This window comes from Phoenix dactylifera, chromosome 17 (genome assembly GCF_009389715.1).
Source record: "Phoenix dactylifera cultivar Barhee BC4 chromosome 17, palm_55x_up_171113_PBpolish2nd_filt_p, whole genome shotgun sequence".
Taxonomy (NCBI): domain Eukaryota; kingdom Viridiplantae; phylum Streptophyta; class Magnoliopsida; order Arecales; family Arecaceae; genus Phoenix; species Phoenix dactylifera.
Window position 1 is genome coordinate 15,500,383 of NC_052408.1, and position 16,938 is coordinate 15,517,320.

The 16,938-nt window shown below is 38.9% G+C and overlaps 1 protein-coding gene across 1 annotated transcript; it reads right to left on the reverse strand.

The window, feature by feature from the left end:
- Positions 1-6,554: 6,554 nt before the first annotated feature.
- On the reverse strand, positions 6,555-9,181 carry LOC103705508 (probable xyloglucan endotransglucosylase/hydrolase protein 32). Its single transcript, XM_008789242.2, has 4 exons — positions 8,804-9,181; positions 8,594-8,694; positions 8,214-8,431; positions 6,555-7,143 (listed from the first exon to the last, which is right to left on the reverse strand). Exons 1-4 carry the CDS (start codon positions 9,003-9,005, stop codon positions 6,780-6,782), a joined length of 885 nt encoding a protein of 294 aa, XP_008787464.1. The 5' UTR covers positions 9,006-9,181; the 3' UTR covers positions 6,555-6,779.
- Positions 9,182-16,938: the final 7,757 nt, after the last annotated feature.

Sequence of the window (16,938 nt, forward strand, 5' to 3'; positions counted from 1 at the left end):
CGGCCTGGACCCTCCACGATGCTGACATGGTGGGCCCGGCGCTTGAAAGGAACGGAACACCCGAGAAAATTGCCAGCCCGTCCACGGAGACCATTAAATGCTACAATGGACGGCTGTGATCCAAGTGCTGGTGCCACGGTGGAGCTTCAGCGAATTGGATCCTGGAGCCGATCTCCCCCGTGCATCATCGAGGATGAAGCATCGTTTTCTATCGAGATCCAGCTTAGATTTTCTTGGTAACCGTGTACCTCCCCTCGCCGTCATGAATGCTTGCTTTCGGATGTCGCTGCGTATTAGATGTTTTTTTTTTTTTTTCCTGATACGGACCATTCATACATCAGGGCTACCCATACATCTAGTAGGATCGATAAACAAAAAGCCTCGAAATGCACCAGGCATCTCACCCTTCTCAATCTATAAGGTGCTTCTTGAGTGACTAACTACATATACCACCATCCAGTCTGTCGCCCTGTTATATATAAATGCTACGTATTAAGTTTCCAAAACATATTTGGCATATTGTTAAGTGCAATAATCCTTTGTAACATAACATTATAATGACCATCATAATGGTGCTACCATATTTTTGTTATTTATTATAAGACTTTTATGCATGTAATAAAAGTATAATGCTACAAAAATAAAATTACAAAATGTAAATAATGACTTCGTCAAATAACACCAGCACCGCAATGTAATGTCCCATGTCGATGTCTCGGTGTCGTTACAACTATTGCTACAAAAATTGGAACAGGCGAATAATTTCTGTCATTTTCATGATAATAGCAATGTTCATGATAATTTATGTTATGTAATGGAAATTGATGAAGCTAATGCTGCCTGATTTGGTATTCAGTTCTAGGTTCTTCATCAATATATGCTCTTTTACTGTGATTACACATCTTAGCCACTTATGAGTACATGTGATGTCTTGATTATGATGTAGATAAATTAAAATTGCATGCAGAAGAATCATGAAAACACTTCTCTTCAAGGTGACACATATTTAAGGGACCTACATAGCCTCAGGACAGTTCGATGAAACAAATTAAGCCTATGTTGCAAACCTAGAGATTATCTACTATTTATTCTTCTGTGATTTCAGCAGGTGAGGGCATCATCAGAGCAAAGTTAGAAAAGAGAGAGAGCCTCATATCCTCAGATGAGCATTAGCTTAATTAATTATCACAGATAGTTAGTATGGTTGATAAAACTGGATTCGGTGTAGCTAGATCACAGGACTACTTTGCGGGTCGATCAATGATCAGTCTTATTTACATGTCATCGAAATTACCGAAAGATTTCTCTACAAATTAATAGCACCCAATTACTGGTAAACTCAACTTCATTTTCCATTGCGAACCTCTACAGCTGCTTCAGAAGAATCTTTTATCGCCATCCCCAGGTCAAAATCATCTACCATGGTCCATATTTTTCTCAAATCTAAACGTGCCTTGGGAGAGGACTTGTTCATCGCAATTCAAGCAAAAGGGTGCATGGTCGGAGTACCGTCGAGGTGCGCCGCCGCCGACCTTTCGCCGATGGATAATGGGTCTCCGAATCAACAGAAATCAGTAATCTGGCTAGCTTTGCAAGCACTGGCATTTCTCTGAGTGAGAAAGATCGCCCTCTAATTGGAAAATCAATTAAATTCAGATGCCTAATGACATCAGAGAATTGTAACACATCACCTTTGAATCCTGCTTACCTTTCACTGAAGAAACGGGCTATGTTGAAGTCTCCACCCAATACCCAAGGATCCGTAAACTGACATCCAATGCCTTCTGACTCAAGTCGGCCCAGAATTCCAGTCATAGTCTATACAAAGCCATTCTTTTTTTTTTTTAAGTCATAGTCCATACAAAGCCTTCTGACTCAAGTCGGCCCAGATATCCACCTTGATAGCAATCAACAGGATAAATGTTTAGCCAAAGGACAAAAAAGAAAAAGAAAAATAAAGATTTAGCTAAAGAAAAAAAGGTTTAGCACTTCAATTTGCTAAAGAAAGCATAGATATAGAAGTCATAGATATAAAAAAAAAAAAAGGACAAAAAAGAAAAAAACTAGGCCTCTACAAACAAATATATATAAGATTTAGCTAAAGAAAGCATAAATAAAAGGTTTAGCACTTCAATTTGCACAACACTGGATTAAAAAAAACAAGAGAACCATGCAAATAAGCCACCGAAGAATGCTCGGTGTCCATATAAGGCATTCCATATGCGTTCGGCAAACTATTTGCCGAAATTAAGACAAAAACTTGGGCCCTCTCGTACTCCTTGGTGTTCTTTGGGAAGAGAAAGCTCTTATAGTTTTCGATATCTTATCCCACCCAGCAGCAGCTATAATCTTTAGCTACTCGCTTATGTACGCTCTCTTGCTAGTTTTCGAAGCTTTGGCATTGAACATGTCGGAGAGGAATCTGATTTCTGGCCTTTCAGCTCGTCTCCCTGGAAAATATATTTGTCTTTTGAGTATCTTAATTGGCTTTCCTGGCTCTGAATATTTATTTTGTTAGAAAATTCTAGGCGTATATAGTTCTCAGTGTAGCACATTAGATGTTTGTCGATTTGCTTCACTTGTATGCCACTCCATTTGTGTGATGTTATTCCCCCCTCCCCCGCCAAGTAATCGAGGGACTGTGTTTTCCTTGTACCGGCAAATTCTGAGAAGCCTCAACTCCCCTGATCTCCCACTAATTCATGCCGCCCGGTTGGCCAATAAGACGGAGGTCTTGTTTGGATCAGAGGAGCGATACCTCCATAGCATTGTCATTGCCGATCTCGTTCATGCTGCTCGCTGCTCCCTATCCATTCTTGAAAAAGGCCACGTCCTTTGACATATAAGACATAATACATCTCCTGTGAGGCTTCTTATCTCTCACCTTAATTTCCTTTAATATCTAAGGTTTTTTTTTGTTTGACTTGCAAATATTGGGTTATCATGGCGCTTTAACATGAAGGCTGTGTTGATTTTCTTGAGTTTATATCTCTATTCCATGTGAATTATTATCTTCTTTCTTTTCCAATATTTTCACAATGAGAAGCTTAAAACTATTTACCTTACTAGACCTAATGATAGTATAAGGTTCACAATCTCGGTACCACACCCGTAATTATAGTGTTAGTATGTTTGGTATGATGCCCAGACACTAGGTGTGCCCCTGTACTGAGTATTGGTTTAGTACCATTAAGGTATGGTATGCTTGACACCGAGCAGTATGCACTAGTAAGGTGAATCTTGCTTGAATGCATAATAAAGCATATGAACTTATATCCATTTCTTCATTTGGCTGAAAGCACCTTCTTGTTCATAATTCTTGAATCAACGGGAATGGATGAATGGGTGCCTATTCGAGTAAATAATGAAGCCAGTGATAAGAAGAAAAGAAGTTATAGTCCATTGTTGAGGAACTCAGGCTTTGTTTTGGGTGTCTGCTTGAATGCATAATAAAATCTGTTCTAAGAGAATATACATGAGAATATAGAAGACTTATGATGCGTGTTCTAGTAATTTGTACCAAAAATTTCCATGAAGTCAAATTTTATTTCTGATTCTTTCAGGATTTGATATTTAAATATGGCAAAGGTAATCAACCCTTTATTTATTTGGACAAAATGCATTTCAAGTGAGACTCAGAATATCTTTAAGTATAGGCATTAGTCAGGCTCTCTCTATTGTTATCTTATGGACATGTTATATGTAGGCCTTCTGGGGCGTTAGCCATTCAATGCAGCCATTATGCTACACCCATATGGTTGCAGTGGATATCGGTGAAAGGGTGTTAAAATATTCTCACCGAACCTAGGCTCAGATTAGAGAAATTGTACTCGATGTTGTGTTGCTACTTTTGTATGTATATAATTGTGGTATTAGTGTTTCAGGATGATGGGGTTTAGATCTCTTAGCTAGATCAGAATCAGTTCAAAGTTATAGTTCCAAGTGGTGTTTTCTCATGATATTTTTGACATTGTGGATCCCACCTTGATATCGCATGTTGAATTGCTATCGTCATGCAAACTGATACAGGAAGAGGTTGGGACAGGAATTATACCACATGCAAGTCATATAGTAAAAAGTAACTTTGTAAAATCATTAGATCCCAATTATTACATTTTTCAGTTTATCAGTAGCATGGCAATAGGGCTAAAAAAATTCAAAGCATGAAGATTTTTTATGTTTTCATTCATGAACACAATAAGCCCATCAAAAGATACAATCTGTTATCCCAATTGTTTATGTATAAAAAGTCTCTTTTTGTATACTTTTTTGAAACATTGAAAGTTAGAAGTTCACATCCTATCCTGAGAAAGGTAAATATATCTCAGAGCTACAGAAATTCAGAGTGATTCTCACCTTTAGAACAATAAAAGATTTAACTACTGTTATAAAAGAGTGAAGAACACTATGAATTAGTAGGATTTCTTTCTGGGACCTGTTTGAGATGAGTTTACATTGCAGTTATTTGAAGTAGATGGATTATCCCTTTTTTTATTCTTTTATATGAATGTAGGTGTCCTATTCTGGGTAAAGCTAAATGTGAATTCCGATGAATTGTCGGTATCTTTTTGATTGAGAAAGATGAAAGTTTTCTCTCCAACTTATTATGTCACCAGTAAAATGAACATGAGAATAGTTTGGTGTTCAGATGTAGGAGAGTTCACAAAGTATTGCAAGATAATTATGCTTTCTTAACCTATCCATATGATTCAGTGATGCACGTCATGTGTAGTATCCATCTATCTTCAAGTTTCCAAACTGCATGCATGCTCTAGTCTAGTTTCAACCCAAATAAATTTTCTTTTACTACCTGTGCGTTTGATCTAAGATTTCTTGTCTTATGTTTTCTGTGTCTTCCTCAGTAAAAAGAAGAAGAAGAAGAAGAAGAAGAAGAAGAACAACAACAACAAGAACAAAGATGCAAGCAAACACAATTAATCTTTGCTCTTACAAGCAAACAATGTGCTCCTACAAAAGCTGTCTCACTTTGTCCATTATCTCCAGATTCTCCATCCTCTACCTTTTATTAGGCATAACCCTCTCCATGCAAACTAGTTAGGAGATTCCCATTCATTGGTTTTGGCAAAATTAGAATGATAAAGAGAAAAAAACTAGCAGACATTGAACTCCAAAATCATTTTTTCTTCCGATCAAGAAGTGGTCCTGAGCTAGTGTGTCGACATGTATTAAAGCTACTTGTATATATTTTTCGACTTTTTCCAAAATAATTGTGACAGTTATTGCATTCTGATCGATGATGTATATCAAGAAGAATAAAAAGGTGGCCCCAGCTTCTGGGGTGCGCAGGGTCCCTTAATTTCCGAAGGATAGTGCCATTTTAGCTAAGAAAAATGTTGTTAGGAACCCAGTCCACATGGAGGCATGCATTCAAGCACCATTCTCTCTGTGACATCACTGTTGGGTTCAGGCTGGCGAGCACCAGACGTTGCTGTAGACATTGTATGAGCTCCTGTGCTCAGTGATAACTGGGTCATGTGTCATGATCTTTAAGGATTTATCTCAGAATTTCTGATCCAAGAGGTAGTTAAAAATATTAAATTCTTCTTATTTTTGGTAGTTGAAAGTGTGATTACAAGGCCAACAACTATTTGCTCTATTTCACTTTTCGAGGGCAACAAGTGAAATCTTGTAATAGTATGCTCTATTTCACTTTCCAATAAAAGTACTTTTCATCATTTTTTGACTGCACTACTTTGCTATATATCCGTGAAACATCTAGGATAATATCACTTTCTTTGTACTCATTTTGCTTCCCCATCCTCGGTTTTTCTTTATTGGGCTGCAGAAAAGGGCGATGAGCAAAGGAGGGGCAACGTACTTCAGTCTTCAGTATGGAATCCCCCAATTGTACAAAGTTACTGCTCCGAGGAGCCATCCAAGGTGCAACTCCTCCTGCTTTTTTTTTGCGGCTCATTATTTTAGAATTTTTACATGAACAGATTATAAAATTGTGCTAATATTTTTATATAGTATTTTATTTTTTAATTTTGTTGGCTATATTTATAAGGAGAAGGCGGAGAAGGTGGTGCAAACCCCTGATTGGTGCGAGCTTAAATGCTCTCGTAGTCTGGAGCTTAAAAATATGAAATTTGCCTAAAAGGCCACCGACACCTAGGAATCGGGCCAACTCCTGGAATCCCACCAATCCTCTCATGCAGCCAATCTCTTCCTGCCGCGTAGGGGTGGAAAAGATCGGACGAAGTTGGTGCTCCATGTACCGAACGATGGTCCCCATTCCATGCACCAATTTAATCGTTTTCTTGCTGCGGTCAATTATTGATCATCATTGTCCAGTCAACCTCAAGCGCGTAGCCTTACGTGAAATCGTATCTCATAGCCTGTGCTCCAAAAAAAAAAAATCATATCTCATAGTCAGACTGTCAGAGCTCGCTACACACTGCAGTCACTGCACCCATCAATCTTCTTTACAAATAAACATCCAATGAAATGGCAGGGATGCTTGTGACTGTCGAGTCACCCGCTCATCCACGTAGCTTCTACTTTTCTGCAGCTCAACAGTTCAAGAAGACAAATGAATGAAACATCATCTTCTCTCGCCGTCTATTATGTACTTATCCAGATAGAATTAAAGCCAACCAAGAGGAATTACATTAGGCACGCCATGTTTAACCTTTAATAAGATCACCGCTAGTATTCGACAGCAGGGAAAGGAAAGAAGAAGACACGCTTTAGATATGGAGAAGACATATATGGCAGGGGAGATGAATTGTATCAATAGATTTAAGGGTATCTTGGAATCAGCTCCGACACTCAGGCGTCAGGGAATGGTCCCTCTTGGGATCCCAGCAGTAGTTGTAGATCATGTAATGCTTCTGGGCCCACCGCATGGCCATGGTCTGCCGGGAGCTGAGCCCGACGCCGGACGGCGAGGAGCGCACCGGGCGGCAGCGGTGCGAGGCGTAAGCGGTGCAGCCACGGACGATGAACCGCGCGAACCTTGCGACGAATGGCTGGTAGCGGTAGTCGGCCTTGTATCTGCCGTCATCGGTGGCCCAGGAGGATGCATCCCAGATGGAGCCGTACAACCACAGTGGCCGGACAGGGAACGTGTAGACGCTCCTCCTCGGGTACCGGCGTATCGGTATATCATCTACAAAGAATCTGTCGGCAGCCGTATATATTAGTTTCATGCCATCACCTATAAATATAGTGCCCAACTTCAAATAAATAATAACTCTTTTTTGTATTGTTTTGATCAAATTCTGTAGTTCGATTTGAGAACCCTAAGCAATGTAATTGTCTTCGATTAAGGGTTCCCATGCAATTGTAATAAAATAGAATGCCTTATATCAATGTGATTTCTTTGGTATTAAGTACTCATTGTACAGAACATGGATGAAAAGCCCACTTGTAGGTGCCTTAAAAAGGCCTAGACCACTGTATGAAGCATCTAGGTAGGCCTCATTTATTACCCACTGTTAATGCCACACATGCATAGAGTTGCTATGTTCCTTAGAAACCATAAATTTACAAGGATGAATGATATCCACTGATTCATGCCCAACAGTTGCTTTGATCCAGATCTACAACTTTTGGCCAATGGATATCTTTGTTTAATTGATTTCTTATATATATATATACTAATATCTACTGGCCAACTGTTGGACGTTTGATCAAAGCCACTGTGGGACATAAATCGGTATGTTGAAATATTTGAAGAGAAAGAAGAAAAAAAAAAAAAAAAAGAGAATTATATTTCTGCCTGTATATTACAATGTACAGGAGCAATCTTTATATAGAATTAGAAGGCTGACTAAGTTTGGCACAATCAATATATCACAAATCAATCAAGATGAAATTTGGTAAGGCCAGCTATATTTGGCACAATCAATTATAAATCAATCCAGCTCCTAATCAATCATATGATTTTAACACAGTAAATCTATTAATATTAGAAATTAAGAACGCAAACTCAGTGGAAAGAAAATAATGCCATTTTTGTCTTGATGTGGTGAAATCTTTTTAATATCTTCTACTTGGATTGTGATGTCAAATTGGCTTCAATTATTGGATAGGGTAATAAGTTAGATCTTGCTATCCTTTCTCACTTGACATCGTTGCATTACTATACTAACTTCTGCAGCTTAATTTATAAGAACAAGCATCAATCTTATTTCCTAAGCCCAAAAGTTAAAAAGGGGAAGGAACTCCAATACATCCTGATGCCTTACATGATCTCTCTAGGACTCCAAAGTATGGCATAGTTGTGGAATCCGGCGGTCGGATCGAACCACAGATGAAACTTCATCTCCCTGCCGATGATCCTGCCATCTCCACTCCCCCTGATGTACACATTAGTCTGCAGGGTGTATGGCTCGCCGGGCATCGTCCCGAGGAACTCGATGTCGACCTCGTCATGGAAGCCCGGGTGCGCCTCATTGTTCGAAAGCTGGAATTCCACGACACATTAAAGAGGAACTATATAATTTAGCGACGATTGCATAAGATCCTAATGCAATGCACCAATGTTTATACTGATCACTGATCATAGAAAAAGCCTATGCTAACAAACAGAGATGGTCACCCATGTAATCAGTCTAATGTTCCTTACGTAGAAGGCAGTGATCACTCCTGCAGTGTAGCCACGCTGGAGCTTGATTGAAGTGCTAAAATATCCGTTCCGAAATGGGCGATTTGACTTAAATCCACTTCCTAATTTTGTCGAACATAAGATATAAGGTCATCAGGAATTGACAATAGATAGAGTGAAGTGTTGCTATAAATGGACTGCAGGCTCCAAAAGAGTTGATGGATGTAATACCTGAGTTCCTATCAAGCCAGATTGTGGCTGAGGACTGGTCTCTGGAGACGTACTGATGCTCAGGACCCCAAAGGTTGCTGAACCCATGATAAAACCTCAGAGGCTTAAACCTGTGGCTTGGGTAGTATCCAGGGGAGGGCTGAGCATTGCTCCCATGGAGCAGGAGGAGGAGAAGTGATGGGAGGAGGAGGAGGAGAGCCATCAAGACTAGGGAAATGGGAAGGAAGAATGGTTAAATGCTGGAATGGAGGAAAGAATATGGGCTGCACAGATGGTATAAAATAGGAAGATCTAGGGGTCCTACCACTAGAAGGCTGATAAGAAGGGCAGTGATAAGAGGCTGTGGTTGGAAATGGAAATTATGAGGGCTTGGGTAGAAATGAAGGCAATAGGATCCAAGGCTCCTAGAGAACTCAGAGAAGTTTGGCGAGCAATGTGGTAAAAGCAAGGGCTGTTGTGCTCCCAACTCTCCATCATTTCTAGTTTTAACCTACCGGGCTACCCGGCCAGTTAATAGTTGCCCTGCAACAAAAAGAAAAGGATGACAGTGAGGAGGGCCATGGGTGACTCCACATTGGGTTGCTAGCTTGTGGTGAAGTCCTGCAAAACTTATGCAACATTGATATCAGTCCAATCATTAAAGTGTGACTTGCTTGAGCTATCAGATTTTTCCTCTTACCACATTTCTCTTGTGGGCCAGGGTCTGTACCAGGGAGCACATCCCCCTCCAATCCATCTCTTTGTTTTTTTTTCTAACTAGCCTTCAGTATTTTTCCTCAAAAAAAACTAGCCATGAGTCTTACAGAGGACAACCCGTTAGGTGTTTGACTGCCACGTAAAAAAATTGGAACAGTGACGGGGTTGCTTCCTTTTTGATGGCACCAAATTACGCTAAAGACAGCAGCCGAGACTATTGAAAATCCCGTAGTAAACGGGAGCGTTGTGTCTTGGCAGTGGTCCAGTCTCAAGTCTCAATTGAAATCAGAGTCTTAATAAGCTTTACTGCGTGGCAAATAATATTTTGGATAAGGCAAATCATAAATTCAACTTCTAGGCCAAAATTTGATCAGAAATTCATCCTCCGGCATGCATGCAGCTGAGGCATGTTTTGGATATCATGGAAGTAATTCGTAGCGTTCGTAAAAATGATTGCTGCAACATTCCATTGGCTCTACTCGTTTTGATTGCATGCAGACTTCCTATTCTACTACCAATCATCTCAAAATAAGTGATGGTGGTACTTACCTACATCAATTTAAATATAGAACCTCCTCCCAATCATGGAGTGCGGCCATTAAGGTAGGGCCTAGTTTGCCATTAGTCATTGTGATCGGACTTGGCTATTTATGCGGAGTAATTGATTCTTACAAGATATTCATAGATCCCTAGGCCAATGTCATGCTTATATCGGTATAATGATGTGCTATCTCTGATACAACCACATTTATTCTTATGAGGCATGCTATTTGCATATGCTTGCTGTGCATGTATAAACATGTACTGGTGGCAATGTTGAAATATGTAAAAATTTAAAATTTGGGGACAAGTGGTGATTTCAACATGGTATCAGAGCAGAGGTTCTGAGTTCAAACTCGGTCCTCGTACTCTTCAATTTTATTATTAAAAAAAATTCGCATGTTAGGCTTACTCATTAAAGAAAAGTCCGGTCCACAAGTGAGGAGAAGTATGAAAAAATATAAAATATATAAAAAAATTATCTCATTTTAGTAACTTAAATTTTTGAGATAAGTGGTGATTTAACAGGCAAAAGAAACAACAAATTGGGCACCCATGGCTGGAGATATGGATATATAGGTGTAGGTCTTTTGTTACAATTGAAGTCAGTATGTATAACAAATGCTTTGAATGCAAGCATGGCTTAGAACTCACATCTTGTTTGCTTGCATTAAGCAAGATGAGTGAGTCAGCTCCATTTGGTGAGATGCGATGACAGCTAATTATATGTACTTGAGATGCTGCAATGGCATTAAGACCCCTTGTCCTGGCTGGACCCACATAGGTTACAGCTAAGGACGGCGAATCTGTCTCTCTTATTGGTGCTCGTGTAGCTTTCGTGGGCTGTTTGTTTGGATTGGCTCGGGGTTTGATGGAGCCTTGCATGCATCCCTAGTCTCAAGTTATGTCACATGTGCCGCATGCGAATTACCGACAAATAGTGGTCTCTTGGTTACATTGCTTAAGGAATAATTGGGGCGACAAGAGCCTTTTTATACTGACGAGGAATTAATGGCACTGCCTTGGAGCTAAAAGCATGAGGAAACTCGCCACAACTAACTTAAAAAAAAGGCAAATGATCAAAATTATATCAAGCATATTCTATGTACAATCAAAGAAAAGGTCATGATAATATGTAAGTGATTTTTCTTTGCACTCGATCTAGATATTATTCATTTATCATTCAAGTTACAACTTTTCTAGGTGCTCTATGAATAAATCTTGGGCTACTCATGAAACGCTTGCGGTATCTTAATTAGCTGAGACTATTTTTTTAAAATGATATCGCTTAGATTCAATTGTCAATCCAAAAGGATTATCCTTGGCAGAAGAGAAGCACTAGTCATATACCTAAATCCCAATGTCTAGTTTACTTGTCTTAAAAGATCCTCCTATAGATATTTCTTGAGAAAAAAACATCATCTCATTTGTAACCTAAGTAAAATATTTTGATTGTACCAACTAGTGCAGTTGTAGAGTTTTTGAAGGTTGATACCCTGGATTTTGGTTTGAGCTCCGCCCTTAGCCTAATTTTGATTTAAATTTTCTTTCATGCAAGTTCTAGAAGGAAAAACAAAAGCAAAGGATCAACGGAATGCATGTAAATTAGTTATGAATTTAGATTCAAACCTAATAAGTTAAACAAATTTTATTGGCTATTATTTGTTCATGTAAAATTTATCTAAACTTGATATAATTTTATATGACTTTTAGATGAAGTTATAATTAGAGAATTGCAAGTCTAAGTCATGTCAGAACTTTACATTGTCACGGCATTGTTTTATTGGAGCGCACTAAATAAAATGTTGCTCATGTGATGCAATACATAAATCTCTACGATTCAAAAAATCTTAATATGCATCAATTTTTATGATTCATCGAAAGAACAAAATTCGACCATCTAAGAAGAAATGATCAATTAAGCAGAATTTTTTGAACCACGGTAATTTCACATTATTCAGTGGAAGATCCTGTTCCCCCATGATTAAGAAAGTCTCTCCCCCATTAATCTGCATCTAGGATGTGAATATAGCCGCTGCAAAAAAAAAAAAAAAAAAAGTCATCCGAAGATGGGAAACAAAATCATTTAAAGCAGCCAATTTTTTTTTGGTGAAAAATAAAGCAGCCATTTGGTAACGGTCCTCAAAGTTGCTAGCTGTACATCTAATCATGTGAAGTTGTAAGTACTCATTTTTTCCAGGGAACCTCAGGTTCCTCGCCATGGAGTGCATCATTCTCCACAACGTTCTTGGATAGGACGTGAAATGTAGCCGTTGGAGAAAAAGCATCCAAAAATAGGAAACGGCATGGTTTAATACGGCATACTTCACCATGTCAAGTTGCTATCGCCTCGAGACAAGGAATTCAAGTCACGACAGAAGAGTCGAGCGCCCGGAGGACCGTTCGTCCACCACGACTCCGTGTCTTTCGAAAGGACCCCGTGGCCGACAATCCATGAGCTTAGGGGATACCCCCCTTCCCAACGCCCTAACGTTGCCAATTTGAAGGAATAGGTCCCTACTTTGAACAGGCATCATCTGAAGTTTGGGTCCAGTTTAGATCCGTTGCAGAGATGAAATTGGCTCTCTAATCAAACTATAGTAATTTATACAATAATTTTAAGCGATTATGGCTATCACAGAGCCAGCTTAATCCTTAGACGACTGGGACGGTCGCTAAAGGCTCCGGCCAAAAGAAGGCCTACTACAGAGAAAGCCTCAAAGACAAAATAGGGGAAAAAAATCTCCTTTAGTAAGTTCGCCTTAGGCCGGCCCACTGCAGAGAGAAGACCTCAAAGACAAAAGAAAAAGAAAAAAGGTCTTTCTTAGTGAGTTCGCTTTAGGCCCTCAAATATATTGAGTCACTCATGGACTATTGGAATTGAAGGAGTTTCTGTAATACTTGTGAATGCTACTGGGTAGGCTTTTGGCTCATCAATAATTCATATTTCTTAAGTTAGAAGAAAAAAGAATTATAAATAAATATTTTACTAATATAACGTAATGGCAAAAGATGGCACCAAATATCTAAAACACTAAAATTGAGAAAAATAGTGGGGTTGAAAACAAAGTAATCAAAAAATTGGAAAAAAATAATAGAAGTAATGGATCGAGTCAAGTTTGAATTGGATTGAGATATAAGTATTAAAAAAATGGCAATCTGGCTTCAATCTATTTTATTATGCAGGTTAAGGTTTGAGATTAGACTTCAACCCTTTAATAAATAAATTAGGCAATTTGTCTCTAAAGAAAACAAGTCAAGTTGGATCAAATATGCAATGATCTGTTTACCTAATTCGACATGAATAAATGAAAATGTAAACAAGTTGATCGAAAGTAATTTGACTATTAGTCGGTGCAAATAGGTTAAATAAGTTGTACCTTTATGCTCGAACTTGATATATTTAATAAACAAGTTTAATCAAATCAATGCATCTACCATCCAAACTTCGTTGCGTCAAATCTAGACTTATTTATTACAGATCTGATATCTCAGTTGGCTGGTCAGTCATATACTGCCACCTTTCATGATCTAAAAAAAATAAATTTTAACTCAAGCATGTGATTCAGAGACACGGATATGTACCTATTAGCCTGTGAACTAAGATTTTTCCTATTTTTTTTGTGTGACTTGCATTGTTACTAAAAAGACATTGATAGACACATTTCATCTTGAAATCATGCTCGTCAAACACCTAACCCCACATCTTAAATGATTTGGATATGCATTGCTCTCAAATGACTGGATGCATCATTATTGTTGGAATTTTTTTTCTATAACAAGGGAATGCTAGATTTGCAAGTTAATTAGACTCCGAACCGGCTTAACTCTTAAGCGACCGCTTAGCCGCCTAAGGTCCTGACCTCTTAATGCATTTATTATAGTGAGTCTTAACATGAACGTCCAAATGCATTGAGACCTTCAAATGCATTTATGTTGGAACGTATTTTTTATCTAAAAAAATTTATTATTATTATTTATTTATGCATTGAGGTCCTCAAAATATTTATGTTGGGGTTTTTGAGCTGTTCTCAAATATATTAAGCCGCTCCTGGGTAGGCTGAGCGGAGGTAAAAGATTATTTATATTTGTCAGGCTCATGGTTGAGTAATTAACTGGATTGCAGCTTGAAAATTATTGAGAGTACTATTTTAGTCCACATGAGGATTAATCATTAGGACGACATCACAGTCCCCAGCAACATCCTTTTAGCTTGGGCATCAACTGATGAGAATCTCACGTGAAAGGTTGATCGGGGGCACGAGAATGGCTTTGCTTGAAAAAATGGTTGCCAGGGAGGAAGAAGGAAAGCCGGGGAGAAGCTTTGGTTGCTGCGAGTCTTAAATCCTTCCAACTATGCCATTAATGCATTGAATGATGCCAAGCGAGAGAAGAGCCAAAAAAGAGCCTCTTCCTCCGTGCTCAAAACCGACCAACCGTACGTCCTTGCAACAGACCCTGGGAACAGTCAACTCCGTCCCCACACGCTTCCTGCCGACACTACCCTGCTCTTCGGAGCTGTGACTGCATCAAGATCAGCGACGTGATGATCCTTATGGCTAGTGTATGGCTTCTACACAAGATAATGTAGCGTCCCTAGCCACACTTGGCGTGCACACGTGAATAAGTTTGTCCACACGAGCGCAATGGATGAATCGTTTGTGCTGCCGATGAGTACAAGTATTCATATCACAGCTAAAGGCTTACATTATGCCCCCACCTTCTAGCTTCCTCAAGATCAATTTTGATGGATCGGTGCTGGATGGTAGCACAAAAAATGAAGTGGGTTTCGTTATTAGGGACCCAAACTCCAGAGTTGTGGCGGCGGGAGGCTGTCAGTTATTTGACTGCACGGTCCCTGGAGCGGAGCTGAGAGCTGCCTGGGCGGATCTTCGACATGCTCAGTGTATGCTCTCAGCCAGTTCAGTTATTTTGGAAGGTGACTCAGCTACGGTCATTAGCTGGATCCAAAGGGGTCAGAGGGTTGGTGCTGCCGATCATCCCTTGATCCGCGATATCTGGATGACGATGAGGGACGAAGGGATGGTTCACGCGAAGTATGTGTTTAGAGAAGCCAATGGGGCTGTGGATTGGGTGGCCATGTATATGGCTAACCATGTCAGTAGTACCCTATGGGCAGGGGACGGGGAGCTGCATCGAGAGCTCCGTGATATTTTGTTTTTTGATTTTATTGGATGCATCCGTACACGTGTTGTATAGATCATCCGATTTAGCAGCAGAAAAAAAAAAAAAAAGAAGAGCTTACATTATTACACCAAAAAAATTAAAAAACAATTAATACTTCCATCGGGTTAAATTAATAATTTTAATGAAACAGTTTATCTCACGTAAAAAAAATAAAATTTTTCTTAAATAAGATGCTATATACCGTATATTTCCATATATCTTTGAATGATTGTTTAAATTTTATTTAAAATTAACAGTTCGGCTAATATTTTATTAAATTTAGTTTAAAATATTAACAAAATAAATTTTAAAAGATAAATATAATTTTTTAAATTATAAGAGGTAAGTATAATTTAATTGTGATCTTCAGAAGGGAAAAAAATTTGACATGACGTACGGAAAAAATGTACAGCCTAGCAGTAGGCATAGGCAGGCAGGCGTAGTGCGATCTGAAAACAGATGGGGTCGTACATACGTTACATTAGCAGATAATTAATTGAATAGTTAACAGGGTGCTTTTTTTTAAACAAGCCGTGTATATCTGGTGCTCTTCTTTGTTCCACATTTGGACAATTAAAATAAAGTCCGGGGACCTAAAAGAAATGAAGATTTATTGTATTGGGCCAACAGGCAAACAGAAAAGGGTCAATGGATTATGTATTTTCTCCAAGACAAAATACTCGAGCAAATAAGAGCTCTAGTTAAAATTAGAAAATTATTAATTTTTGGGCTAGAAAAGTTAGCTATCTTTCTAGAGATAATTGCTGAAGTTATGCATATTCTTTTGAGCTTTTACTTTGTAAATTTTTATACTATGAGGTTTACCTGGTTTGATTGTTCTGGGATCAAAACTAAGTTCATGCTTTTAATGTGGCATCAAAATGGAGTTTTGAGTCTAGTTAGGAAAAATATTTAGTAATTTGTGGGCTACATACCATATCTTCGAGGTTTGGACAATGAGAACTAGTAAGAAGAAGTTCTATTTTTTTTTTTTTGCTAGAATGGATAAATTATATATATCGGATACGAATACATCCAAAAAAATCAAAAGATAATGAGTCCCAGAACGCATCGGGTAGTCAAAAGATAATTTCTACTATTCAAATTATCTATTTTGTCACTTATTTAAATAATTAGGTGAGAGATCATTAAAATATATAAATTTGACTTCTTAGGTATAAATTATATTTAATGAATCATTTTTAAGAAGAAAATAACTATAATAAGCTAGAATTTTTTAGGCTCGTGGGCCAGCCTGGAGTAGCCAACGGAGCTTGCTTCTGACTAGCCCAGCCTATGGGCTTGTGGGCCGGCCCAAATAGGCCATGCCCAACCTCAACCAAGTTGCCCAATTAGCCAACCTGACCATGGGCCGGCCCGGAGTGGCCAGACCCACGATCCCATGAGGGAAGACGCGCACGTGAGAAAAATCAGGGAAGAAGAGTCCTAACAGAGTTTAAGAACCTTATTGCGCTGGAAAATCGGCGATTCAAGGCGAATCAAACAAGTACTCTTGCCTATTTAAGATTCTCCATCCTCATCCTTGAGATCCATTGAAGAAAAGGCTAGAAATCCCCTGATTCAAGCTTTTCTTCTTGGAGCCTCCTCCTCGATTCGTCGTGTCAAAAAGGTTGCCGGAACCTTGCCGGACCACAGTGAGAGTACTTCGCCTTATGCCCTTTTTTTCTCAGACTTCTAGCCATTGTTCTTGG